Source organism: Stenella coeruleoalba (genome assembly GCF_951394435.1).
Source record: "Stenella coeruleoalba genome assembly, chromosome: 20".
In the NCBI taxonomy this organism is placed as follows: domain Eukaryota; kingdom Metazoa; phylum Chordata; class Mammalia; order Artiodactyla; family Delphinidae; genus Stenella; species Stenella coeruleoalba.
The window spans coordinates 1,246,406-1,272,148 of NC_137166.1; the positions used below are offsets into that span (position 1 = coordinate 1,246,406).

The 25,743-nt window shown below is 57.0% G+C and overlaps 1 protein-coding gene across 1 annotated transcript; it reads left to right on the top strand.

Annotated features, from left to right (window-relative positions):
- Positions 1–999: 999 nt before the first annotated feature.
- On the top strand, positions 1,000–8,406 carry LOC307179106 (uncharacterized protein; the record flags this gene model as incomplete). The annotated part of the gene is given in 9 exon segments (XM_079907880.1): positions 1,000–1,130; positions 1,979–2,169; positions 3,046–3,187; positions 3,189–3,676; positions 4,264–4,307; positions 4,311–4,675; positions 5,924–5,954; positions 6,742–6,781; positions 6,784–8,406. Coding segments are annotated over 9 exon segments (1,698 nt in total). The 3' UTR covers positions 7,050–8,406.
- Between the last annotated feature and the right edge of the window lie 17,337 nt (positions 8,407–25,743).

Here is a 25,743-nt window from a genome sequence, read left to right on the forward strand (position 1 = left end):
ATGAGCTGGTTAACACAGCCAGGTGAGTCCCCACCCGCCGGTGTCAGCGGAATAAGCAGGACACAGTTGCAGTGGCTCTGGTTATAGAAAGCTCCGAGGCGGGCACGACACAAGACAGTGATGGGGACGCCCCCAGGGTGGGGGCGGGCGGTGGCAGCCTTGTGCTCGCTTTACTCATTCAACCGTGGTTTCATGTTTCGTGCACCTTTCTCTGAGTATGCTGTGCTCCAAAATCAAGACGTGAAGAAACAAGACAAGACACTAGGTGTCGCTGGTCTTTCTGGGAGACGTATTCAAGGTCACTTCGCCTGGACGCTCCATTTGGGGGCCAGGGACCGCACGCTACCCAGGTCCCTCCAGCCTGAGGCATCCGGGCCTGGCACCGGAATCTGCACTTTAAATGCCTTGGAAGAGCCAGGCCGCTGGCCAGCTGCGATTCCTGCTTTCTGAGCCAGCGGAGGGGCCCCTTCAGGCTAAAAGAAGGTGTGCCAGCCGTGGGGTGCACAGCGGCAGCCCCAGCCCGGCAGGAAGGGCGGGGCACCCCTGCTCCCTGGAGCCCCCAAGCCAGGCCCCCAGTCCCGCTCCTGCACCCCTGCCCGGGCCTCAGCCTCCCAGCCAGCACGGCGCTCCGCTCAGGGTCCCCTCCGCCTCTCCAGATCACAGTGGAAGGCCCTCGGGGGGCGGTCCCCACACCAGACTCACCTTCAGATTCCAGACATCGGAGCCCCCCGCCCCCCGCCCCGGTAATCCCAGCCTCCCAGGTAAGGGGACCAGCCCACGCCCTCCCCACCTCCTCCCCGGGTCTCCGCCTCTTCCTGTCAGGCTCTAGGGGCTCAGCGGGCTAGCGGGGTCCTTCCCAGCCTGGCGAACCTGTGGCCTGGGGAAGGCAGGGGGTTGGGCTTTCTTCTCACAGGTGTCCCTGCGCGGGAAGCCGCCTCGGTTGCCTCCAGCCCCGCCAGGGCGGCAGGCGGGGGGGCGGGGAGAGGTTGGCGGGGGCGCATGCGTGTGACCACGCAGCACGTCTGTGGGCGGCACTGCAGCCTGCAGAACCAGAAGCCCTGCTGTGGGATCGGCTCTCTTCTGCTTCTGTCCCGCTCTGGCAGGAGCAAGGTGCTGAGGCTCTTCGCTGGGTAAGTTCTCAGCTGGGAGACGGTGGTCCCGTCTGCTCGCCTGGTGGAAGGCTTTGTTCAGACAGGCTCGCGCAGGCAGGAGGGGGATGGAGGTGAGCAGGAGGGGGGCCCCGAGACACCGAGGCGGCAGGGACCGCCGGATGAGCGCCGGGCCGCAGGGGCCCCTGCACACGGGGGTGGGGGGCTGCTGGGAGAGCTCTGGGCCTGTCCTGACCCCGGGCCGCCGGCTTTGGGGTCGCGGCGGCTGCTGTGACCCTGGGGCCATCGTCTCCTCCAGCTAAACGGGAGAGAGGCTCTTTTCCGGGAGAGCGAGGGGCCTCAGGCCGCGTGGATCCGTGTGTGGGAGTGTCTGCAGACGCTTGTGGGCACAGGTGTGTGGCGTGTGTTCTGGTGCTTGTGCACCTGGTGTGTGAGCGTGGACGGTGTGTGTCTTTAGCTGCAGCACAGATGCCTGGGTTGTGATGTGCATTTGTGTACTTGTGTGTGCTTTTGGTCCCCGTGTTGTGGGTACAGGTGTGCGTGGGTAAGCGTGTGCATGCAGAAGTGGGTGCGTGTGTGTGTGTGTCGTTGTGTGTGGCGGGTATGCTGTGCAGGGGGGTTTGGTTCGCGTGTGTTGTGTGTGTCTGCATTTCTGCGTGTTGCTGTGCACAGGGGCAGTTGGGCTGTCTGTGTGGGCAGCATTTGTATGCGCGTGTGTGAACACCATGTGACTGTTGCACGCGTGTGCGGTGCAGGTGTGCTGTGTGTATTGCATGTGTGCGCGGGCGTGTGGCCGGCATCCTGGGGCCACCAGGTCTCTCCCAGCCCCGCCCTAACTCTGCACCCTGGGCCCTGCCCCGTGGCCACAGCGGGGGGCCCCCCTGTGAAGCTCTGGTGGGGTCAGCCTTGGATCCGTCTGCTCAGCAGAGCTCCGGCTCCGCTCTGGTCCTGGGTCGCCTGTCCAGCGGGGAGGCGGGGCTGCCAGGGGCGAGGCTGCGCTCTGAGGGAGCTGGCACGCGGCACTGCTGGCTGGTGACACCTACGGGGTTAAAGGCTGGAGGTGCGTGGTGCGTGGTGTGCGTGTGTACGTGTGCTGTGTATCGTGTGGCATCAGTGTTGCGTGTGCCCTGGGCCTTCACGCGTTTGCCTGAGTCCCAGCTGTGACTTCACCCCTCAATCCGCTCACGATACAAACCCTTTTTGCCATCACTCCAGGAGCTGAGAAGGGAGAGAGGGGCGCCTATGAACCCCGATGGGTGGAGGGGGGCTGGCTGACCCTGGCGTTTCCAGAGCAAGAGGGAGCAGAGCCCGCGTAGCCGCGGCTGGGGCCCTGCGGACGCCCTGGGTGTTCCCGTCTCATCCACTCCGCACAGCCCACCCGGGATTGAGCTAGGACCCCCTGAAGGATGGGGAGACTGAGGCCCAGGGTGATTAAAGCCTCAATTTTAACATTAGTAACGGACATGCGACAGGTGCCAGGCTCCGGGCCCCAAAATTTCCGTGCCTGCCGTTTTGTGGGACTCTCACCGTGTCCCTGAGAAGCAGGTGTCTTGATTCCCCCAGGTTCACAGACGAGCTGGCTGGGGCTTGGACGTGCCGTGTGGCTTCCTAGTGACAGGGGGCAGCTGGCCGCTGGGCGCTCCGGAGGCGCGTCCTCCCAGGTAACCTCCGCTCCGTCTCGCATCTTAGGTATGACGGTCGTCTGCATTTACGTTCCAGGGGACTGAGGCTGGCAGAGCGAGCGGCTCACTGACTGTACTGTGGCACAGGCCAGAAGGAGCATCCCTGTTCGGTCCCTCGCCTGGCCAAGCAGTCACGTCACGGGCGCCCGGTCCCTGCGTGTCCGTGGGGCCAGGCTCTCTGGAGAGGCAGCGTGAGGCCCGGCCGCTGGTGTGGACGCCTCCCGGAGTCCCCTCCCCCTCCTGCGCCTGCGCAGCCTCCCGGAGTCCCCTCCCCCTCCAGCGCCTGCGCAGCCATCATGGAGGACGGGAGCGGGCCGGGCAGCCCCAGCGCCGCGGCCCCGGTTCCCACGATGCCGTCCCCAGCCCCGAGTACACGATGGTCTCGGTCTTCCTGGTTCCTTGTGTGCGCCGTGGGCATTGTGGGCAACGCCGTGGTGGTGCTGACCACACGGGACGTGCACACGCCCACCAACTGCTCCCTGGTCGGCCTGGCCCTGGCAGACCTTACTGTGCTGGCGGCTGCCGGGCTGCCCACCGTCTCCCAAAGCTTGGCTGGGCAGTGGGTCTGCGGCCACGCCGGCTGCCTGGGCATCCGTGCCTCCAACTCCTCTGTCCCGCGTTCGCCGCGGAGCGGGAGGTGCACCCCAACCCCTCCTGCAGGCCAGGACTTCCTGGCCACGAGCCTTGGTAAACTGAGTCTGCTCCCCATTTATGGAGGGGACGCTGTGTGGGACCCTGCAGGAAACCGGCAAGGGCGGGGGCAGGCGCCGGGAAGCGGGCTTCTCATCTCACCTCTGCTACTGACTTGCTGCGGGATGCCAAGGCAACCCTGCACTTCTCTGGACTTGGTGTCCCCACCGGGAACGTGGGCACTGGGACTGGACAGTCTCTTGGGCCTCTTCCAGCTATGAAATTAACACCTGAGAGGCCATCTAGCCTCTAAGCACGTGGACGCTGAAACCCACTGACCGGGTTCAAGCCCAGCTCTGCCTCTTCCCAGCTGCGTGGCCTTCAGCACATTGGCCCAGAGGGTTAGGATGGCTCGTCCAGGGCTACACAGAACGGGGACATAAGCGAGGCCTTCTGACATCCATACACTGGCCCGGTCCTGGTTCTCCCCTGCTGTGCCCATCTAGGGTAGCAATGTCCTTGACCCCTCAGCCTGTGACCTTTGGCGGTGGACAGTAGAAAACCCACCCTGGGATTTGCACAAAGGTCAAGGTCTTCGCAAGGGTACTCTGAACCTTGTGGGCCTGGCCGGACCTCGAGGGGCTGCACCTTCTGACTCGGCCCTGCCCTCCCCTCAAGACTGGCACCTTTGCTCTGCCAGTCCCCGAAGCTGCCTCATCACGGCGTCCCAGGTCCCCTATGAAAGGGGCAGTTCCACCGTTGCGCCCACATTTGGTTCTCCATCGGGGAATCTGATTAGCTGAGTGGACCACCCTCCATGGCCCCATCCCAGGGGTCGGCAGGTGGGTCACGTGACTGCCCTGTGGCCTACAAGTGCCTCGCCATCTGACACCCAAAGCGGCCACAGGCCGTGTGCATCGTGGCGCGGGCCAAGTGCATCGTGGCTGGCGTCTGGGGGACCACGTCCGTCTACTGCCTGCTCTGGTTCTTCCTGGTGGCCTTGGACGCTGACGGGCACCGTCTTCTTTGTTACGCCCTGCTGGAGGCCACCGTCCTCTGCAGTCTCATAGGGAGGGTCTTGTTCCAGAGCTCCCCGGCCCACCTGCCACAGCTCGGGGACCAGCTCGGGGGCCAGCACGGGGGTGATGAGGACCGGCCAGAGCCTGGAACCCAGGGGAGGCAGCTCCGTGGGCCAGGCGGGGTGCAGCGGGCAGCTGCTCCGGGGCCAGAGGCTCCCCTTCTTCCAGGAAGCAGGTGGGCAGGAGTGGCCAGTGGGGAGCAGGGGTGGGCGGGGTCGGTTTGCAGAGAGGCAGGGAGATGCGGCAGAGGCGTGAATGGACAGAGAGGGGGTGCTGGCTCCTCGTTCGTCCACCCACTCACTCGGCAGGTGTCCCCTGGGCACTGACTGTGTGCCAGCCCAGTCTCTAGGTGCAGGGACACAGGGGAGAACAGAACAAGATACACACCCCGCCCCCGGGGCTCACAGCAGGACAAGTAAACATGGACCCTGTCAGAGGAAGAAATGGAGCCCGGGGGAGTGGGAGTTTAGGGGAAAGTTCGGGAAGACCTTGCTGAGGTGATGACTGAATAAAGATATGAGGTGACCAAGCAGACACCCGGGAAGTGGGCCAGGTGGCGGGGGAGGGGGGCAGGGGAGGGTCAGCAAGGATGGGGGGCCCCAGAAGCACTTGGCTCTGAGTGGAGGGAGCCGGGGTTCTGAGCAGAGGGGCTGCACCCTCTCCAGTTTCAGGGGGATCCCCATACGTTTGGAGCCCGAGACAGGTGTGCACAGGTCCTACATGTAAGCACACGGGCACTCGGAGAGGCTGAGGCAGGGGGAAGGCTGAGCAGAGAGGGCCCCTGTGGATGAGCAGCAGAGATGTGAGTGGAGGGGGAGAGACAGAGAGGGAGACACAGAGACAGAGACAGAAACAGAGACAGACAGAGGGAGAGATGGAGAGACAGAGGGAGAGAGACAGAGAGAGAGAGACGGAAGGAGAAGGAGAGACAGAGGCAGAGAGAGAGATGGAGAGACAGAGGGAGAGCCAGAAGCACAGAGCGGCCAAGGCCTCTGGCACTCGGGGTGTAGCATGGCCCCAGCACAAAGCTATGGACAGAGAGATGTCAAACTTCCTGGGGCAAAAGAGTGACGACTTCATGGGGACCCCTCTCCCCACTACCCCTCCACAGACCCGTGAAGGACACTGCTATTCTCCTGATGCCACAAGTGGAAGAGGGAGGCTCAGAGAGGTTAAGTGGGCTGCCCAAGGTCACACAGCTTATGCCTGCCGGCTCCAGCACCCATGCTCCCACCCGCTGCCCCTGCATCCTGAAGGTGGCAGCGGGGAGGGCCCAAGCCTAGAGCAGATGACAGGCCCCCCTGAGACCTCCCCTCAGTTCTGGGGCCCATAGGAAGCTCCTTGTGTGGGTCAGTGGAGGCTGCCCTCGGAGGTGGCCAGGACATGTGCCCCTTCCCCTCCCATTGACCCTCCTCCCTCACAGAGAAGCCGGGACCCTGGGCTGGCAGCTGGAAGTGAGGTGGAAGAGCCCAGAGTGTCCCTGTCCTCAGCCCCCCTCCTGACAGGATTGTCTTCTGGGCCTGGCGACTCACTCCTGGGCTGAAAGAACAGATTGGGGTGTAGAATGGGGATATGACCGTGGCTGGCTGGGCCACTCGGGACAGTGGTGAGCACAGGCGGGCTGCAGGAGAAGCTGGTTCATGGTGCGTGTGCCGTGTCATCCTTGACTCTGAGCCTCCGCTTCCTCTCCTCCTTTTTTTTGTCTGTGTGGCTTGCGGGATCTTAGTTCCCAGACCAGGGATTGAACCTGGGTCTGGCAGTGAAAGTGCCGAGTCCTAACCACTGGACCACCAGGGAACTCCCTGCTTCCTCGTCCTTCGTGTGGAGATGAAAACAGAACCACTGGAGGGCCCGGTGCAGGGGACGCAGCCCCAGCGTCCACCTGGGGCCTTCCTGTGTCGCCCTGGGCCCGAGGCCCCGCTCCAGGCGTCCGGTCTTCACTTGCTGGGCGTCTGAGAGGTCTGGGGGATAGGGTGCGCCAGGGGGCTCAGGGCAGTGAGTATGTACCACCTGAAGTGGGGCTATTTCACGAGCTATCAACCAGCGCAGCTCTGAATGCCGGCCGCGGGCTCCTGCACAGGAAACGTTTAGCACAGAGCCATACGCAGTGGTAGTTTGAGTGATTATTGTAGTAACGTTCTCATCGCTTAGCAAACGTGCCCTGAGGCAGGAGCCATGTCCCTCGGTCACTTGGTGTGCCGGGTGCCAGGGCCTTCCCACCCCTGCCCTCCCGCCCTGCAGGTCACCCCGATGCTGGTGGTAGTCATGCCACTCTTTGCCGTCCGTGGATGCCCTACCGCTCACTGGTGCTCCTCTACTCCTTTGTGGCCCGGCCTTTCCTGGACCCCTGGGGGCTCCTCTTCTGCCGCACCTGTGTCTACACCAACAGCGCCATCAGCCCCGTCATCTACAGCCTCAAGTCCCCGAAGTTCCGGCTGCCTTCCAGCGGCTGTGCGGGGGCGGGATGGAGGAGCCAGAGAGGCGCACGGCTGGCCTCAGCTCCACCAGCTACGGCGTGGACCCCAGAAGACGCAGACCCGCAGGAGTGAGGTCACGGGCCCTCAGGCAGCTAGGCCCCCACTCCAGGAGCAGGGGCCTGGTTTCAGCACCGTCTGAGGGCTGCCCTCCCCCTGCCCAGCCCCTCTCGCCTCCCTCGGTTTGCTCCTGTGCTGGGTCCTGTCCTCTGGTGGCTGGCAGGGCCAGGAGAGGGGAGACACTCCTTTGTCAACGGCTCTTCTGGGTCCCCGGTGCCTTCCCTCCCCATGAACGAGGACTGGTCACGTGTCCTAGTTCTGGCCCGGTGGCTGGACTCCATTTGGGTAGCTCCCTCCCCTCCTCTGGAAGTGGGGGGGGGGGGGTAGGAGCAGGAAGAAGCTGGGAGGGTGCCAGCCTTCACTGGTGTAAAGTTGGGACCTTCCATCTGTTATTATTCATTCGTTTAAGCACTCTGTTTTCCACCTGATGGGTATTACAGCAATGCATTTCCAGTCTCTCACGATAGCCTGTGTCAGTCTGGCTGTGGGCAGAGCCCGTGTTCTGACGTTTTCCAAGCGGGACGGTGCCACCTGGTGCCACATAGAAAGGGTACCCAGCTCTACCGCTGACACCCAGACACCGCTGGCAGACTCGCCACTCACATGTGCTGAGGCTGGCCGGTACCCGGGCCTCCGGCCTCCTCCCCTTGAGCTCTGTCCCTGGACCACAAGCCCCGAGTGGTGCTGCCTTGGGTCACAGACAGAGCAGAGCGCTGTGTTTCTTCGGGGCCCCTGAGCCAGAAACAGGAAGCCTTCCTGAACCCCCTCGCCCGAGGTGTTCAAGCTCTGCTCTCGTGGGGCCCGCTTTGCTGACCACCGCCCTCTACACCCAGCACCGGAGGGGCAGGTCCGGGCGTGGGACGGCCAGGCCCCAGGCTTCTTCCTCTCGGACTCCATCTCTTTTGTGGGCGGAACACTGCAGCCAAAGGCATTGACAATCCAGGCGTCAGGTGGCAGAAGAAGCCCTCCGCGGGGGAGCCAGATGTGTTTCTGGGCCAGCTGGGGTGTGGGACCGTTGCCTGGCCCGGTTCTCAGAACCTCAGGCCTCAGTTTCTTCCCGCCACTTCCCAGGCGAGACTCTGTATGGAAAGTGCTTTCAAAGTCGCGGGCGGGGACACAGATCAGCGGTTGTCACCTCTCCTGTGACTCCAAGCGCCAGCAGAGCCTGGGCCGAGGGCCACATGCCAGCGGCCAGGACCTGGGACCCCAGAGCCAGCCCTCAGGTCAAGGGCCCGGCGGGCGGCCTGCTATGCGTTGAGCCGTCCGGGCCCCGGGGGAGGACGCGGCCTATTTACAGGGGCCGGATAGTGTCGGCCAAGCAGTACTTACTGATGCCCGGCCTTCCATTGGTGCTCGCGGCTGTCCATCCTGCTGATCCACCAATGAGGGGAGAGCGCGGGTGTGAGTGGGTGTGGCCGTGGTCACGTGACAGTCGCAGCCGGCGGCCCCTGCTGGCTCCTTGCCTGCCGCCTGTCCACGCCGCACCCTCCTCCTGGTGGTCCTTACCGACGGTCAGGGGCTCCAGGCCAGCCCGCTACAAGCAGCCGTTCTAACGCAGCAATGACTCTGTGAAGGGGGACCTCCAGTTCTCCCGGTTTTACTGGTGAGGAAACAGGCCAGGAGACCTTCAGGCGGTCACCTGTCCCCTGTGGGTGAGCCGCTGAACTCCTGACCGCAAAGCTCGTTAGGCCAAAGGCACAGGACCCTGACCCCATCCCCATTCTCTCCGAAGTTATTTTCCTCTTGGGCCCCGGTGATGCTCATTAAAGCAGATTTTCCGTGGACGCTTGTTTGGGAGGACGTCTGTGTGTCCAGAGGTCGCCCAAATGTGACTTCCAGGATGGAAGGAGGTGGGAATGGGGAATTACTTTGGTCAGGGAGGAAGGGCGTCCTGAAAGCTGGGGCCGTGGTGGGGTCTGTCCCCAGAGAGAGCCGAGGGACAGATGGGGGACGATGAGAAGACGGGGCCTCACTGGACGGAGGGCGCCCTCACCTTGACCTTGTGGCTGAGCTCGAGGGATGGAGGCTGCCTGCACGTGAGCATCTCCTGTGGCCACTGAGGGTGTGCGGGGCCCAGGTCTGGGCACTGGCGTTAAGAGGCCAGCCCCGGCCGCGTTACTTGCTGTCCCGAGACCTGAGCCGTGGCCCCTTCTTCCTTCATCTGTGAAATGGAGGCGAGCTCTGCAGGCCTTCCTGCGTGGGCGCCGACGGACGCAGCACAGCTGGGACAGCTTTTCCTGCTTCCTCTGTTCCTGGCTTCAAGCTTTGTTTCTGGTACCTTCTGGACGGTCTCCTGACGCTGAGGTTACCTCTCCGGCCAAACCGAGCCCCCGCTGTGAGCCTTCGGGTCTCCTCCTGGCCTTTCTTGATACTCTTCCCGTCGCTCCGTCACACACCTGGGCTCGGGTGCCCCTGCACGCAGTTAAGACCGGGCCGAGGGAGGGTACTTGTCACGGGGGTCCGGCCTCACCGCTGTGCCGGTCCCGCTGTCTGAACCGCTCTGCTCCTTTCTTTTGGCATCGGGACATGTCCCTGCCAGGGAGGGTGACTGCTTTATTGTCCCTTACCCAGGACATGGGCGCAAATCAGGAAATAAGTGAATTTGGGCACCCCACGCCCCTGCAAAGGAAAAAAGGGAACTTCTGAAAGTCAGAGAGGACCCCAAAGCGCTGCCCCGCTGCCCAGGAGTAAGCCTGTGCTGTGGCTTCGCTTTACACACAGCTCTCAGGAGCGCTGCTGGGTGGTCCAGGGCTCCCCAGACCTGGTGTGCGTCAGGCCCTCCCCCTGAAGCCCCTCGCTCAGTCGCTCGGACTTCTATTTCCCGGTTCTCACAATAGCCGTTCTCACGTTCCACCCCCTGGGGAGCCTCAAAAACACCAGCGCTGGGCCTGGGCCCGGGGTTCTGGGCGCCTGCAGGAGAGGGGCCAGAGCTGCTCGGCGGGAGCACTGCCCTGGGTGGGAAACAAATCCGCGACAACCCGCTCCGCGCTACGGGACGCGCCAGGACAGGCAGACAGCCCCAGCCCCCCCGCTGGGCGCCCCAGCCCTTAACTGTGACAGCACCTGTGACAGGCAGCACCCCCAGTTTAAGGCGACACGGGCCAGCACTGTACTCTGGGTGGATTTCCCACCCCGAGGGGCTAAAAGCGAGGCAGCTTTGGTGTGTGGAGGGTGACACCAGGGGTTCACTCCCAGCTGGGCTGGGAGGCCCGCGGGGACGTGTGTGAAGCCTGACCTGCGGCGGCTCAGAACTCAAGCTGTCCTGGACGACGCAGAGGAGCTGTCGCCACGTGGGAGTAGATGCAGCAGTTAGAGGTTCGAGCGGGTGCTGCCTGGGAACAGGCCCACAAAACGGTGCTCGGAAAAGGGACGGTGCCAGGGCCCCGGGCGGGGTGTGCCGTGCAGCGCCCTTGGGCCATCGGGACAGCACGTCTGGTGCTGGCTTACTCGGTGCCATTCGGAGCCCCCCCCCCCCCCCCCCCGGGCTCTGCTCTGTGATGAGTGTGTGTGGCCCTCGGGGTGGATGCCAAAGGGCTGCCGCGGGCGCGGGGCCCGGTGCTGGCCCAGCGCGGGCGGAGCCAGCGACTCCTGCTGCCCCCTCTCCGGGAGCCTGTGTGGGTCACCCACTCCCCCCACCTCCAGCAGGGGCCGCCGTGGGTGCAGGGACATCGCCACACTCCCCAGTTCAGCGCTGGGCCCTGGGGGCAGTGGGCTCCCCTGGGAAATGCTGGAGCAGCCAAGGTGTCTGGGCGGCGTCCCCTCTGAGCCTGTGCTCCCAGAAAACAGGGGCAAGTAAGAAGCCTCACAAACGCCTTGTTTCTCGAAGCGCCCTGGGAGACGGCTTACTGCAGAGACTCCCCCGAATGAAGTGAAGTTGATTCACTCTTCCTCAGGACCCCCTTGAGGACCCCAGATACCCCCGGGGTTACCTACGACTAGGCCAGACCCTGAGCCTCCAGCTCCCCGATCTTCATCTCGCGGTTGATTCGCTGAGATTAGAGCCACTTGTTCCCCTGAAACTAGCTACGGAGAAAACCATTTCCAGTTGAGCTGACCGAGATTCCCCTGATTGCCAAACAAGCCCAGCTGGAGACCACCCCCTGTCACCCGCAGGCCACCCCCGTCACACCTCTCCTCCCCCCACAGGAGCCCAGGGCAGGGCCGCCTGCCGGGACGTCTGGTCTTCGGCCCCGGGGAGCCCCCCGCTTGCTCTGGGTCTGCGGTTTGGCTGTCACTGCGGGCTGAGCGGACCCCACGGCGGCCCACGTGTCTCTTGTGAAGGCCGCAGGCCGCAGGGGCGCAGGTGTGCTGAGTTAGTATCCACTCAATTGCTCACGTGTTCGCCGCCTCCTCCCGACATCCCAGCAGGCACCGGGCCCAGAGCTTGTTTTCCCTCGATTTGCGCGGTGCTGGTCTCCTCCGGCGCGGCTCTCACCCACCTCACCAGCCTGCGAGGCGGTTTTTCGGTTGTCACAGGGCTGGGTGGAGCCAGCGGCACTCAGTGGTCGGCCCAGGGGTACCTGAAGTCACCATCGTGGAGGTAAGAAGCCTGTTTGCAGTTCCTTGAGCTTTGTGCGTGGACACGAAGGGCTCTTTGTACTTTTTGAAGCCGCGCTGGCCGTTCCACCGGGTAGCTGAGGAGACGCTGTGCTCGGCTTCACGTGGAGCCCGAGCGGGCGGTTCCCTGTTTGGGGCATCGCGTCATTACAGCCAGTCAGTCGGGTTTGCGCCTGGGGCAGTGCCTCTTCAGCCACTGCCTTCACCGGGAGCCTCCCCCTCCAGGAAGCCCTCAGGTAGCCCCCAGCTGGTGGCACCCCCAGCCCTCCCACATCTCACGCCTCCCTCCCCTCCCCACTCCTCCCTCCCATTCCTCCCCACCGCTCCTTCCTCTCCCCAAAACTCCCGACACCCTAGCACTTTTCCCTAGGTGCTCAGCGTTGATTTATGGGCCCTGGGGTAGTGAGTGCGTTGCGTGCGGCTTTGAATTCTAGTCTCCAGCGCTCCTGGGCTACTGGCTCTTGTCCAGTGGCTGGCTGGTCAGGCCGTCCAGGTGCGGCAGGTCTCGCCTAGCGCGGTGCGCACGGCTGGGTGACCCCGGAGAGCCCCTCCCTCAGGGCTCTGGTGTCTCAGACCGAGCTCACGGTCTGAGCTGGTTCTGGAGGATCAAGGGGACTGAGAATCATGCATGAAAGAAATTGCAGAGAAAAATGCCAGGGAAGAAGGTTCACCAGAGACACGAGTAAGGACAGGCAGATGTGTGTGGACGCAGGTGCCTTTCCGCTCCTCTAACTGCAGGCGGGGCTGGGCTGGCCTGGGGCGATGGGACGCCCACTCCCCTGCTGGGTTCTGGCACGTTCTCAGGCAGTAGGTGCCTGGTGTCAGCGCCACACAGATGCACAGCACTTTGTCTTCCTCCGACCCCAGGACGCTTCAGGCCTGCCGCCCAGGGCGCTTGGCGCCCCCTCTGGTCCTTCAGGGTCTTGCACCCTCGGGAGGCTCAGGTCCCCCAAGCCCGCATCTCCCTTGTCCTCCTCGCGAGGCCAGGGGCCCTGTCAGGCTCTCCCACCCCCGCCTGACTGAGGAGCTGGGGACCCCGGCCCAGACCACAGGCGCCTGCTGGCTCGGTGGGAAGGAGGGTGCCAGGGGGCGTGGTTGGCTCTGGGCAGGGCTGCTCTGCTTGGCCTGGGCCCCGGGTTCCAGGTGCTCAGTCCAGCCACGTGAGGATGCCCGTGTCAGGACCCTGGCTCAGAAGGGGTTTGGTGACTGAGAAGGAATTGTCCGGGAGGCGTGGCAGCTGGCGCTGGGCGGGGCGACTGATGCCGCCAGGGTGGTCCTCAGGGGAGGGCCTGGGGCCAGCAGGCACGGGGAGAGGTGTCCGTGGCCCATGTGAGCCCCCCAGCTCTCTCTGGACTCCCCGAGGTGGCTCCTGACTTTGAGCTCGGGCAGCAGGGCCGGGGAGAAGTTGGGGAGGTGGCAGGTGCGCGGGGGCGTGAGGGTCAGGAGAGCCGTGCTCTGGTGCGAACAGCCCCAGAGCTTGGGAGACGAGGCCTCCGCCTCTCATCGGCCACTTGGAACAGTCCTCACGCTGGTCCTGAGGGTGAAAGAGGGTGAATTGCGCTTGGTCGGTGGTGAAGTGTTTTTGTTCTGGGGCCTCCACGGACACCTGGGTCGTCGCTGGGCTGCAGGGGGGCCGGGGGGAGGGGGAGTTACCCGGGGGCTTGGCCATCTGAGGTCCCCAGTGGAGGGGAGGGGGCCTTAACAGAGGCTGGGGGGGGCAGAGAGCTGGGCTGCGTGTGGTGGGAGTAGGGGCCACGCACAGATTCCTGTCCCGCTAGAGACAAGTGGCAGGGCTGGGGCCCTGCACTGACATCACCGAGCCTCCAGTTTCTTCTTCAGGAAACAGAGCTCGCCCCCGTGAGCCGGGTGGAGGGGTGATGAGTGGTTACTCTCGCAGTTCTCAGAGTTTGGTCCGTGGAACCCTCAAGGTCTGTGACGTCAAAGCCCCTCAGACGCCACTTGCCTTTGTCACAAGGTGACGTCTGCTCTGATGGCCTCGGCCCGGGCTGTGCTCACGGTGTCCCCACAGCTGACGCTGTCCTTGATGAGGCCCCAGCCCTTAACTGTGACAGCACCTGTGACAGGCAGCACCCCCAGTTTAAGGGGACACGGGACAGCACTGTGCTCTGGGTGGATTTCCCACCCTGAGGGGCTAAAAGCGAGGCAGCTTTGGTGTGTGGAGGGTGACACCAGGGGTTCACTCCCAGCTGGGCTGGGAGGCCCGCGGGCACGTGTGTGAAGCCTGACCTGCGGCGGCTCAGAACTCAAGCTGTCCTGGACGACGCAGAGGAGCTGTTGCCACGTGGGAGTAGATGCAGCAGTTAGAGGTTCGAGCGGGTGCTGCCTGGGAACAGGCCCACAAAACGGTGCTCGGAAAAGGGATGGTGCCAGGGCCCCGGGCGGGGTGTGCCGTGCAGCGCCCTTGGGCCATCGGGACAGCACGTCTGGTGCTGGCTTACTCGGTGCCATTCGGAGCCCCCCCCCCCCCCCCCCCCGGGCTCTGCTCTGTGATGAGTGTGTGTGGCCCTCGGGGTGGATGCCAAAGGGCTGCCGCGGGCGCGGGGCCCGGTGCTGGCCCAGCGCGGGCGGAGCCAGCGACTCCTGCTGCCCCCTCTCCGGGAGCCTGTGTGGGTCACCCACTCCCCCCACCTCCAGCAGGGGCCGCCGTGGGTGCAGGGACATCGCCACACTCCCCAGCTCAGCGCTGGGCCCTGGGGGCAGTGGGCTCCCCTGGAAATGCTGGAGCAGCCAGGGTGTCTGGGCGGGGCGTCCCCTCTGAGCCTGTGCTCCCAGAAAACAGGGGCAAGTAAGAAGCCTCACAAACGCCTTGTTTCTCGAAGCGCCCTGGGAGACGGCTTACTGCAGAGACTCCCCCGAATGAAGTGAAGTTGATTCACTCTTCCTCAGGACCCCCTTGAGGACCCCAGATACCCCCGGGGTTACCTACGACTAGGCCAGACCCTGAGCCTCCAGCTCCCCGATCTTCATCTCGTGGTTGATTCGCTGAGATTAGAGCCACTTGTTCCCCTGAAACTAGCTACGGAGAAAACCATTTCCAGTTCAGCTGACCGAGATTCCCCTGATTGCCAAACAAGCCCAGCTGGAGACCACCCCCTGTCACCCGCAGGCCACCCCCGTCACACCTCTCCTCCCCCCCACAGGAGCCCAGGGCAGGGCCGCCTGCCGGGACGTCTGGTCTTCGGCCCCGGGGAGCCCCCCGCTTGCTCTGGGTCTGCGGTTTGGCTGTCACTGCGGGCTGAGCGGACCCCACGGCGGCCCACGTGTCTCTTGTGAAGGCCGCAGGCCGCAGGGGCGCAGGTGTGCTGAGTTAGTATCCACTCAATTGCTCACGTGTTCGCCGCCTCCTCCCGACATCCCAGCAGGCACCGGGCCCAGAGCTTGTTTTCCCTCGATTTGCGCGGTGCTGGTCTCCTCCGGCGCGGCTCTCACCCACCTCACCGGCCTGCAAGACGGTTTTTCGGTTGTCACAGGGCTGGGTGGAGCCAGCGGCACTCAGTGGTCGGCCCAGGGGTACCTGAAGTCACCATCGTGGAGGTAAGAAGCCTGTTTGCAGTTCCTTGAGCTTTGTGCGTGGACACGAAGGGCTCTTTGCACTTTTTGAAGCCGCGCTGGCCGTTCCACCGGGTAGCTGAGGAGACGCTGTGCTCGGCTTCACGTGGAGCCCGAGCGGGCGGTTCCCTGTTTGGGGGCATCGCGTCATTACAGCCAGTCAGTCGGGTTTGCGCCTGGGGCAGTGCCTCTTCAGCCACTGCCTTCACCGGGAGCCTCCCCCTCCAGGAAGCCCTCAGGTAGCCCCCAGCTGGTGGCACCCCCTGCCCTCCCACATCTCACGCCTCCCTCCCCTCCCCACTCCTCCCTCCCCTTCCTCCCCACCGCTCCTTCCTCTCCCCAAAACTCCCGACACCCTAGCACTTTTCCCTAGGTGCTCAGCGTTGATTTATGGGCCCTGGGGTAGTGAGTGCGTCGCGAGCGGCTTTGAATTCTAGTCTCCAGCGCTCCTAGACTAGTGGCACGTGTCCAGTGGCTGGCTGGTCAGGCCGTCCAGGTGCGGCAGGTCTCGCCTAGCGCGGTGCGCACGGCTGGGTGACCCCGGAGAGCCCCTCCCTCAGGGCTCTGGTGTCTCAGACCGAGCTCACGGTCTGAGCTGGTTCTGGAGGATCAAGGGGACTGAGAATCCTGCATGAAAGAAATTGCAGAGCAAAATGCCAGGGAAGAAGGTTCACCAGAGAGACGAGTAAGGACAGGCGGATGTGTGTGGACGCAGGTGCCTTTCCGCTCCTTTAACTGCAGGCGGGGCTGGGCTGGCCTGGGGCGATGGGACGCCCACTCCCCTGCTGGGTTCTGGCGTGTTCTCAGGCAGTAGGTGCCTGGTGTCAGCGCCACACAGATGCACAGCACTTTGTCTTCCTCCGACCCCAGGACGCTTCAGACCCGCCGCCCAGGGCGCTTGGCGCCCCCTCTGGTCCTTCAGGGTCTTGCACCCTCGGGAGACTCGGGTCCCCCAAGCCCGCGTCTCCCTTGTCCTCCTCGCGAGGCAAGGGGCCCTGTCAGGCTCTCCCACCCCCGCCTGACTGAGGAGCTGGGGACCCCGGCCCAGACCACAGGCGCCTGCTGGCTCGGTGGGAAGGAGGGTGCCAGGGGGCGTGGTTGGCTCTGGGCAGGGTTGCTGTGCTTGGCCTGGGCCCCGGGTTCCAGGTGCTCAGTAGAGCCACGTGAGGATGCCCGTGTCAGGACCCTGGCTCAGAAGGGGTTTGGTGACTGAGAAGGAATTGTCCGGGAGGCGTGGCAGCTGCCACCTGGCGCTGGGCGGGGCGACTGATGCCGCCAGGGTGGTCCTCAGGGGAGGGCCTGGGGCCAGCAGGCACGGGGAGAGCTGTCCGTGGCCCATGTGAGCCCCCCAGCTCTCTCTTGACTCCCGGAGGTGGCTCCTGACTTTGAGCTCGGGCAGCAGGGCCGGGGAGAAGTTGGGGAGGCGGCAGGTGCGCGGGGGCGTGAGGGTTAGGAGAGCCATGCTCTGGTGGGAACAGCCCCAGAGCTTGGGAGACGAGGCCCCCGCCTCTCAGCGGCCACTTGGAACAATCCTCACGCTGGTCCTGAGGGTGAAAGAGGGTGAATTGCGCTTTGTCGGTGGTGAAGTGTTCTTGTTCTGGGGCCTCCACGGACACCTGGGTCGTCGCTGGGCTGCGGGGGGGCCGGGGGGAGGGGGAGTTACCTGGAGGCTTGGCCATCTGAGGTCCCCAGTGGAGGGGAGGGGGCCTTAACAGAGGCTGGACGGGGCAGAGAGCTGGGCTGCGTGGGGTAGGAGTAGGGGCCACGGACGAGCCTCCAGTTTCTTCTTCAGGAAACAGAGCTCGCCCCCCTGAGCCGGGTGGAGAGGTGATGAGTGGTTACTCTCGCAGTTCTCAGAGTTTGGTCCGTGGAACCCTCAAGGTCTGTGACGTCAAAGCCCCTCAGACGCCACTTGCCTTTGTCACAAGGTGACGTCTGCTCTGATGGCCTTGCCCGGGCTGTGCTCACGGTGTCCCCACAGCTGACGCTGTCCTCGATGAGGCAGCAACAAGATACTAATCGTACTGAATCTCAGCTCTTGAGTTTTGTCTTTTTAATGGTCTTGGTGATGAAACGGGAGGAGCAGGTGTGTGAGCCGAGGTGCACCGCACGGGGCCAAGTCTCCTGCAGGACGCGCCCACGAGGCCAGCTCAGAGTCTGTGCTGGTGATTAATCTGGGGCTCTCGCGTGGAATCAGAATTGTGCACAGCTTGACAGCTTCACTCGGTTTGCCTTTGCTGACAATTGGTGGTGACGGGGCGGAGTGCCGTGTCTGTGCTTGATGTTGTGGGAGGTGCGTCTCCACTGGGAGGTCCACTGGACCCCGTGAACTTAGATTTTTTTTTTTTTTTTTTTTGTGGTACACGGGCCTCTCACCGTTGTGGCCTCTCCCGTTGCGGAGCACAGGCTCCGGATGCGCAGGCCCAGCGGCCACGGCTCACGGGCCCAGCCGCTCCGCAGCATGTGGGATCCTCCCGGACCGGGGCACGAACCCGCGTCCCCTGCATCGGCAGGCGGACTCCCAACCACTGCGCCACCAGGGAAGCCCCGTGAACTTAGATTTTTCCAAACAGCCCGATCATGCCTGGGTAAAAATCCTTTCAGTGTGCAAAACAGACCAACGGATTTTAATGTAACAGCGGAGGAAAGGGTCGGGGATACGGTAGCAGAGTCCACCTCGAAGCTAGTCTCTAGGGCCTGCTGGGGGGTCCGACAGGGCTACTACAATGCCTCTGCGTTTCCAGCCACACATGTATGGGGCCAGATTTTCGTCGCGTACTTCAGCCAAGATAGTGTATTGACACAGGTGCGAATCCCACTGTCTGCCGTTAAATAGCCAACAGTAAAGCAATTGAAGCACTACAGTGTTCTTCTCCTTACTTTGGAAACTATTATTTTTCATGAAAACATTATCTCTGTTAACATGTAATGGGTTTATTACTGTTATTTTTAAATAACGTGAATGTTTAAAAAATTCTCAATTTTTTTTATGTTGAGCCTTCTTTTAATTTATTTTCTTTATTTTTGGCTGTGTTGGGTCTTCGTTTCTGTGCGAGGGCCTTCTCCAGCTGTGGCAAGCGGGGGCCACTCTTCATCACGGTGCGCGGGCGTCTCACTGTCGCGGCCTCTCTCGTTGCGGAGCACAGGCTCCAGACGCGCAGGCTCAGTAGTTGTGGCTCACGGGCCCAGCCGCTCCGCGGCATGTGGGATCCTCCCAGACCTGGGCTCGCACCTGTGTCCCCTGCATCAGCAGGGAGATTTTCAACCACTGCGCAACCAGGGAAGCTCTCAAGTGTTTCTTTATTTTTGGCTGTGTTGGGTCTTTGCTGCTGTGCGCGGGCTTTCTCTAGTTGCGGCGAGCGGGGACTACTCTTGTTGCGGTGCGCAGGCTTCTCATTGTGGTGGCTTCTTTTGTTGTGGAGCACGGGCTCTAGGCGTGTGGGCTCAGTAGTTGTGGTGCACGGGCTTCGTTGCTCCGCGGCATGTGGGATCTTCCCAGACCAGGGCTCAAACCCGTATCCCCTGCATTGGCAGGCAGATTCTTACCCACTGCGCCACCAGGGAAGCCCCTCAGGTATTTCTAATACGGTAAATACCTATAGATACAACCTACATGGATCAAAGCTCTTTGGGGTCCTCAGTAATTTAAGAACATAAATGGGGTCCTGAGATGAAAAGATTTCAAGTTACTTAGACGGGAGGTGTGGATTAACGTAGTACCTGGCGAGCCCTGTTCTTGATAAATGGTCAGTGTCCTTTCTTTGGGTTTACTTTTGGGGAAACTGACGTTCAGAGAGGAAAGCTTCACCCGTGACACAGGCAGGGCCAGGTGCCTGCCTTACTCCCGCCCGGCGATGCCCCCCCTCCCTCCTCCTTCCTGCTGGTGACTCCTGAGCCAGAGCAGGGGTGCAGCGTGGAGCCCTCCGTCAGAATCAGCCCCCGCCCCTCAGGCGGCCCGCATCTGTGAGCCCCGCGAGAGGAGAGGGCAGCTCACTGCAGTGCCTGCAGAGGTGGAAGGAGCCCTGCCTGCCTGCAAGGGACCTGCATCCATGTCCCTAATCACAGAAAATCACTGCCGGTGCTTGATTCTAAACAGTGAGTGTCCGCTGCAGAAACCTAAGAAGGTGGAGAAAAGGGAAAAGAGCTCCTTTTCCCGCACAAACTACCTTCAACGCCATCACCTGCCTGAGTTTCCCGGACGGCCTCAGAGACAGCTGCTGGTACTGTCCTGGGAGAGTGAGGACCTGTGCGGGGCTGTCCTGGGCCACAAGTGCCCGGCGGGTCCAGACCAAGGCTCCATCCTCACCTACACCAGCTGTCAGGAAACCCAGGCAGAGCTCGCTTTATGGCGCTGCCAGTTGCAGGTCTGTGGTGACCCTGTGTCGAGCACGTCTATTGGCGCCGTTTCCCCAACAGCATTTGCTCACTTTGTGTCTCTGTGTCACATTTTGGTAATCCTCGTGATATTTCAAACTTCTTCATGATTATAGTTGTCATGGGGATCTGTGATCAGGGATCTTTGATGTTACTCTTGCACAAAAGATTACAACTGGCTGAAGGCTTAGAGGATGGTTAGCGTTTCTTATTAAATTTTTTCCTTTTCTTTTTTTTGAATTTTTAAATTTTATTTTTTATACAACATGTTCTTATTATCCATTTTATACATATTAGTGTATACATGTCAATCCCAACCTCCAATTCATCACAGCACCCCCTCCCTCGCCCCCCTCGCCATTTTCCCCCCTTGGTGTCCATATGTTTGTTCTCTACATCTGTCTCAATTTCTGCCCTGCAAACCGGTTCATCTGTACCATTTTCTAGGTTCCACATACATGCGTTAATATACGATATTTGTTTGTCTCTTTCTGCCTTACTTCACTTTGTATGACAGTCTCAGATCCATCCACGTCTCTACAAATGAGCCAATTTCGTTCCTTTTTATGGCTGAGTAACATTCCATTGTATATATGTGCCACATCTTCTTTAGCCATTCATCTGTCGATGGACACTTAGGTTGCTTCCATGACCTGGCTATTGTAAATAGTGCTGCAGTGAACATTGGGGTGCATGTGTCTTTTTGAACTATGGTTTTCTCTGGGTATATGCCCAGTAGTGGGACTGCTGGATCAAATGGTAATTCTATTCTTAGTATTTTAAGGAACCTCCATACTGTTCTCCATAGTGGCTGTATCAATTTACATTCCCCCCAGCAGTGCAGGAGGGTTCCCTTTTCTCCACACCCTCTCCAGCATTTGTTGTTTGTAGATTTTCTGATGATGCCCATTCTAACTGGTGTGAAGTGATACCTCATTGTAGTTTTTTTTTCAATTTTATTTTATTTTTTTTAACATCTTTATTGGAGTATAATTGCTTTACAATGATATGTTAGTTTCTGCTTTATAACAAAGTGAATCAGCTATACATATACATATGTCCCCATATCTCTTCCCTCTTGCATCTCCCTCCCTCCCACCCTCCCTATCCCACCCCTCTAGGTGCTCACAAAGCACCGAGCTGATCTCCCTGTGCTATGCAGCTGCTTCCCACTAGCTATCCATTTTACGTTTGGCAGTGTATATATGTCCATGCCACTCTCTCACTTTGTCCCAGCTTACCCTTCCCCCTCCCTGTATTCTCAAGTCCATTCTCTAGTAGGTCTGCGTCTTTATTCCCGTCCTGCCCCTGGGTTCTTCATGACCATTTTTTTTTTTAATTCCATATATATGTGTTAGCATATGGTATTTGTTTTTCTCTTTCTGACGTACTTCACTCTGTATGACAGACTCTAGGTCCATCCACCTCACTGCAAATAACTCAATTTCGTTTCTTTTTATGGCTGAGTAACATTCCATTGTATATATGTGCCACATCTTCTTTATCCATTCATCTGTCGATGAACACTTAGGTTGCTTCCATGTCCTGGCTATTGTAAATAGAGCTGCATTGAGCATTGTGGTACATGACTTTTTTTTTTTTTAAACATCATTATTGGAGTATAATTGCTTTACAATGGTGTGTTAGTTTCTGCTTTATAACAAAGTGAATCAGCTATACATATACATATATCCCCATATCTCTTCCCTCTTGCGTCTCCCTCCCTCCCACCCTCCCTATCCCACCCCTCTAGGTGGTCACAAAGCACCGAGCTGATCTCCCTGTGCTATGCGGCTGCTTCCCACTAGCTATCTGTTTTACATTTGGTAGTGTATATATGTCCATGCCACTCTCTCACTTTGTCCCAGCTTACCCTTTCCCCTCCCCATGTCCTCAGGTCCATTCTCTAGTAGGTCTGTGTCTTTATTCCCGTCCTTCCCCTGGGTTCTTCATGACTTTTTTTTTTTATTCCATATGTGTGTGTTAGCATACGGTATTTGTTTTTCTCTTTCTGACTTACTTCACTCTGTATGACAGACTCTACGTCCATCCACCTCACTACAAGTAACTCAATTTGGTTTCTTTTTATGGCTGACTAATAGTCCATTATATATATGTGCCACATCTTCTTTATCCATTCATCTGTCGATGGACACTTAGGTTGCTTCCATGTCCTGGCTACTGTAAATAGAGGTGCAATGAACATTTTGGTACATGACTCTTTTTGAATTATGGTTTTCTCAGGGTATATGCCCAGTAGTGGGATTGCTAGGTTGTATGCTAGTTCTATTTTTAGTTTTTTAAGGAACCTCCATACTGTTCTCCATAGTGGCTGTATCAATTTACATTCCCACCAACAGTGCAAGAAGGTTCTCTTGTCTCCACACCCTCTCCAGCATTTATTGTTTGCAGATTTTTTGATGATGGCCATTCTGACTGGTGTGAGATGATATCTCATTGTAGTTTTGATTTGCATTTCTCTAATGATTAGTGATGTTGAGCATCCTTTCATGTGTTTGTTGGCCATCTGTATGTCTTCTTTGGAGAAATGTCTATTTAGGTCTTCTGCCCGTGTTTTGATTGGATTGTTTGTTTTTTTGATATTGAGCTGCATGAGCTGCTTGTAAATTTTGGAGATTAATCCTTTGTCCATTGATTCATTTGCAAATATTTTCTCCCATTCTGAGGGTTATCTTTTTGTCGTGTTTGTAGTTTCTTTTGCTGTACAAAAACTTTTAAGTGTTATTAGGTCCCATTTTTTTATTTTTGTTTTTATTTCCATTACTCTAGGAGGTGGATCAAAAAAGATCTTGCTGTGATTTATGTCAAAGAGTGTTCTTCCTATGTTTTCCTCTAAGAGTTTTATAGTGTCTGGTCTTACATTTAGGTCTCTAGTCCATTTTGAGTTTATATTTGTGTATGGTGTTAGGGAGTGTTCTGATTTCATTTTTTTCCATGTAGCTGTCCAGTTTTCCCAGCAGCACTCATTGAAGAGACTGTCTTTTCTCCATGGTATATCCTTGCCTCCTTTGTCATAGATTAGTTGACCATAGGTGCGTGGGTTTATCTCTGGGCTTTCTATCCTGTTCCATTGATCTATATTTCTGTTTATGTGCCAGTACCGTACTGTCTTGATTACTCTAGCTTTGTAGTATAGTCTGAATTCAGGGAGTCTGATTCCTCCAGCTCCGTTTTTTTCCCTCAAGACTGCTTTGGCTATCCGGGGTCTTTTGTGTCTCCATACACATTTTAAGGTTTTTTTGTTCTAGTTCTGTAATAAATGCCATTGGTAATTTGATAGGGATTGCATTGAATCTGTAGATTGCTTTGGGTAGTAGAGTCATTTTCACAGTATTGAGTCTTCCAATCCAAGAACATGGTATATCTCTCCATCTGTTGGTATCATCTTTAATTTCTTTCATCAGGGTCTTATAGTTTTCTGCATACAGGTCTTTTGTCTCCCTAGGTAGGTTTATTCCTAGGTATTTTATTCTTTTTGTTGCAATGGTAAATGGGAGTGTTTCCATAATTTCTCTTTCAGATTTTTATCATTAGTGTATAGGAATACCAGAGATTTCTGTGCATCAATTTTGTATCCTGCAGCTTCACCAAACTCATTGATTAGCTCTAGTAGTTTTCTGGTGGCATCTTTAGGGTTCTCTATGTATAGTATCATGTCATCTGCAAAGAGTGACCGTTTTACTTCTTCTTTTCCAATTTGTATTCCTTTTATTTCTTTTTCTTCTCTGCTTGCCATGGCTAAAACTTCCAAAACAATGTTGAATAAAAGTGGTGAGAGTGGACATCCTTGTCTCGTTCCTGATCTTGGAGGAAATGCTTTCAGTTTTTCACCATTGAGAATGATGTTTGCTGTGGATTTCTCATATGTGGCCTTTATTATGTTGAGGTAGGTTCCCTCTGTGCCCTCTTTCTGGAGAGTTTTTATCATAAATGGTGTTGAATTTTGTCAAAAGCTTTTTCTGCATCTATTGAGATGATCATATGGTTTTTATTCTTCAATTTGTTAATATGGTGTATCACATTGACTGATTTGCGTATATTGAAGAATCCTTGCATCCCTGGGATAAGTCCCACTTGATCATGGTGTATGATCCTTTTAATGTGTTGTTGGATCCTGTTTGCTAGTATTTTGTTGAGGATTTTTGCATCTATATTCATCAGTGATATTGGTCTGTAATTTTCTTTTTTTGTAGTATCTTTGTCTGGTTTTGGTATCAGGGTGATGGTGGCCTCGTAGAATGCGTGTGGGAGCGTTCCTTCCTGTGAAATTTTTTGGAAGAGTTTGAGAAATATAGATGTTCACTCTTCTCTAAATGTTTGATAGAATTCACATGTGAAGCCATCTGGTCCTGGACTTTTGTTTGTTGGAAGATTTTGAATCACAGTTTCAAATTCATTACTTGTGATTGGTCTGTTCATATTTTCTGTTTCTTCCTGGTTTGGTCTTGGAAGGTTATACGTTTCTAAGAATTTGTCCATTTCTTCCAGGTTGTCCATTTTATTGGCATAGAGTTGCCTGTAGTAGTCTCTTAGGATGCTTTGTATTTCTGTGGTGTCTGTTGTAACTTCTCCTTTTTCATTTCTAATTGTATTGATTTGAGTTCTCTTCCTCTTTTTCCTGAGTCTGGCTAAAGGTTTATCATTTTTGTTTATCTTCTTAAGGAACCAGCTTTTAGTTTTATTGACGTTTGCTATTGCCTTCTTTGTTTCTATTTCATTTATTTCTGCTCTGATCTTTATGATTTCTTTCCTTCTACTAACTTTGGGTTTTGTGTGTTCTTCTTTCTCTAGTTCCTTTAGGTGTGAGGTTAGATTGTTTATTTGAGATTTTTCTTGTTTCTTGAGGTAAGATTGTATTGCTATAAACTTCCCTCTTAGAACTGCTTTTGCTGTATCCCATAGGTTTTGGATCATCGTGCTTTCATTGTCATTTGTCTCTAGGTATTTTTTGATTTCCTCTTTGATTTCGTCAGTGATCTCTTGGTTATTTAGTAACGTATTGTTTAGCCTCCATGTGTTTGTGTTTTTTACGTTTTTTTCCCTGTAATTCATTTCTAATCTCATAGCGTTGTGGTCAGAAAGGATGCTTGATATGATTTAGATTTTCTTAAATTTCCTGAGGCTTGATTTGTGACCCAAGATGTGATCTATCCTGGAGAATGTTCCATGCACACTTGAGAAGAAAGTGTAATCTGCTGTTTTCGGATGGAATGTGCTATAAATATCCATTAAATCTCTCTGGCCTATTGTGTCATTTAAAGCTTGTGTTTCCTTATTAATTTTCTGTCTGGATGATTTCCATTGGTGTAAGTGAGGTGTTAAAGTCCCCCACTATTATTGTGTTACTGTTGATTTCCTCTTTTATAGCTGTTAGCAGTTGCCTTATGTATTGAGGTGCTCCTATGTTGAGTGCATATATATTTATAATTGTTATATCTTCTTCTTGGATTGATCCCTTGATCATTATGTAGTGTCCTTCCTTGTCTCTTGTAACATTCTTTATTTTAAAGTCTGTTTTATCTGATATGAGTATTGCTACTCCAGCTTTCTTTTGATTTCCATTTGCATGGAATATCTTTTTCCGTCCCCTCACCTTCAGTCTGTATGTGTCCCTAAGTCTGAAGTGGGTCTCTTGTAGACAGCATATATATGGGTCTTGTTTTTGTATCCATTCAGCGAGCCTGTGTCTTTTGGTTGGAGCATTTAATCCATTCACGTTTAAGGTAATTATTGATATGTATGTTCCTATTAACCTTTTTCTTAATTGTTTTGGGTTTGTTTTTGTATCCTGCAGCTTGTCCTTTTCTTCTCTTATGTTTCCCACTTAGAGAAGTTCCTTTAGCATTTGTTGTAGAGCTGGTTTGGTGGTGCTGAATTCTCTTAGCTTTTGCTTGTCTGTAAAGCTTTTTATTTCTCCATCAAATCTGAATGAGATCCTTGCCAGGTAGAATAATCTTAGTTGTAGGTTCTTCCCTTTCATCACTTTAAATATGTCATGCTACTCCCTTCTGGCTTGTAGAGTTTCTGCTGAGAAATCAGCTGTTAACCTTATGGGAGTTCCCTTGTATGTTATTTGTTGTTTTTCCCTTGCTGCTTTCAATAATTTTTCTTTGTCTTTAATTTTTGCCAGTTTGATTACTGTGTGTCTCGGCGTGTTTCTCCTTGGGTTTATCCTTTATGGGACTCT